Source organism: Tenrec ecaudatus, chromosome 1, assembly GCF_050624435.1.
Source record: "Tenrec ecaudatus isolate mTenEca1 chromosome 1, mTenEca1.hap1, whole genome shotgun sequence".
NCBI lineage: Eukaryota > Metazoa > Chordata > Mammalia > Afrosoricida > Tenrecidae > Tenrec > Tenrec ecaudatus.
The window spans coordinates 161,971,226-161,973,184 of record NC_134530.1 but is presented as its reverse complement, the minus strand read 5'-3'; the positions used below and the strand labels follow the sequence as shown (position 1 = coordinate 161,973,184).

General features: G+C 53.5%; 1 protein-coding gene across 1 annotated transcript; it reads left to right on the top strand.

Annotated features, from left to right (window-relative positions):
- Window positions 1-420: 420 nt before the first annotated feature.
- Window positions 421-711, top strand: LOC142437068 (late cornified envelope protein 2A-like). Its single transcript, XM_075540364.1, has one exon. It carries the CDS (start codon window positions 421-423, stop codon window positions 709-711), a length of 291 nt encoding a protein of 96 aa, XP_075396479.1.
- Window positions 712-1,959: the final 1,248 nt, after the last annotated feature.

Below are 1,959 nucleotides of genomic sequence, written 5' to 3'. Positions count from 1 at the left end.
TACACACGTTAGTCTGTGATCCTCAAAGCCTGCCGTTTGTCAGCACCAGCTGCTCCTTGGGAGGAAGCCAGAGATGTCTACTCCCCCAAAGAGTCCCGGAAGCAGTTCCGCTCTGTCCCACAGGCTTGCTCTGAGCTGGCACAGACTGGAGGACAGTGCGTGACGGCCCTTCAGAGAGGATTGAGCATACTGACGCGCAGGGATGTGGAGACGGAGAAACACCTGTTTCCCTTTGTAAATGAGAATACAATGCACGTGGTATCACTGGATTCTGTTTCCTTCTGGCTACATCTCTATATGTGCGGGGTACGGTTTCACATCCCCTAATGGGCTGATTCTGAAGGAGGTAAAAACCATGAGTTTGGGGTTCGCCTATTTAATCATGCCATGATTCTCTTCCAGGTTAAGTGATCTGACGACATGTCCTGCCAGCAGAACCAGCAGCAGTGCCAGCCCCCTCCCAAATGCCCCCCCAAGTGTCCCCCAAAGTGTCCCCCGAAGTGCCCTCAAACCTCTTCCTGCTGCAGCGTCAGCTCCGGGGGCTGCTGTGGGCCCAGCTCCGGGGGCTGCTGCAGCTCTGGGGGTGGGGGCTGCTGCCTGAGCCACCACAGACCACATCTCTTCCACCGCCGGCACCAGAACCCCGAGTGCGGTGAGTGCGAGCCCTCGGGGGGCTCTGGCTGCTGCTCCGGCTCTGGGGGCTGCTGCTAATGTGGGTCCCAGGAGGGCCACCGAAAAGAAGATGAGACCGGACCCCCACAGCCTGCTCCAAATTGCGCACGTCCTCCTCCCTGCCCGCTTCCCCAGCATCCTAGGACCAAGTCATTGTACGCCAACGTGGGAACTCGCACGTGGCAAACTTTCTGCTTCTCCTGCATCACCTGTGCAAAAATAAAGGGTGTATCTCCTCAGAAACTGCCGTGGTTCCTCTCTCAGCCTCTCACATCCCTTCTGCTCTGGAAAGCCCTTCTCCCGGGAGGCTTGCACAAGGACAAAGACTGACTGCAGGGTGGGCTACCTGGGCAATCTCTCAGGAGCTCGTTTTGTAAGACGTGCGACTCCATCGCGGTCACATGATGCAGCTGAGGACTATGGGTTTATTTACCACCGCTATCTCGAGGAGAGAGCTCATGTCGCCAGAGGCACTGAGAAGCCTATCAAAGTTAGAGCATATTGCCGTTTGATCGTTCTCCCTGGGCACGTGAAGGCCTGGTGGCGCAGTGGTTAAGGATTGGCTTGCTAAGCGGCCGGTCATCAGTTCAAAACCACCAACCACTCCACGGGTCAAACTTTCTTTTCCTGTAAAGAGCTAACAAGCTCAGGAACCCACTGGGGCGGTTCTATCCTGTCCTGTAAGGTCTCTATGAGTTGGCATTTCCCTGATGCCAGTGGGTTTTGAAAAGCAGGGTAAACTAAAGCATAATATGAAACAAACCCATTGTTTGCGAGTCAATTCTGGCTCTAGACAACCCCCCCAGACCCACCCCCATGGGTTTCAGAGCAATGGTGCTCTTTAGAGTCACCTGGCTGTAATCTCACAGGAGCAGATTGCCAGGGCTTCCCACCAGGTACTGCTAGGCAGGTCTGGTCTGCTAGCCCGTAGGTCAGTATTTGTGCACAAACCGCCTGCATGCCCAGGGACTCTTCTAAGTAGGGTAAATGTAGTTAGCTGTGTGATTTTATCTCTTCCAGGTGTAATACACCTTTTGTTCTTAAACTTTTCTCTAACACAAAACTCATTCTGCCTTCTAAATCTGCATTGAACGAACACTTTCATGCTATCAGACTGAAAATGAACTGCATAATGAATGGGTCCAGATGCCTACATGGTCATCCCGGAGCATTGCTGAGTGGTTAGCAGCATAGACTCTGGAGCTGAACTTCCTGGGTTTGAATCCTCATCCTGCCACGCACCAGAAGTGTGAGCTTCTTTGACCCTCACTTTCCTCATCTGGGGAT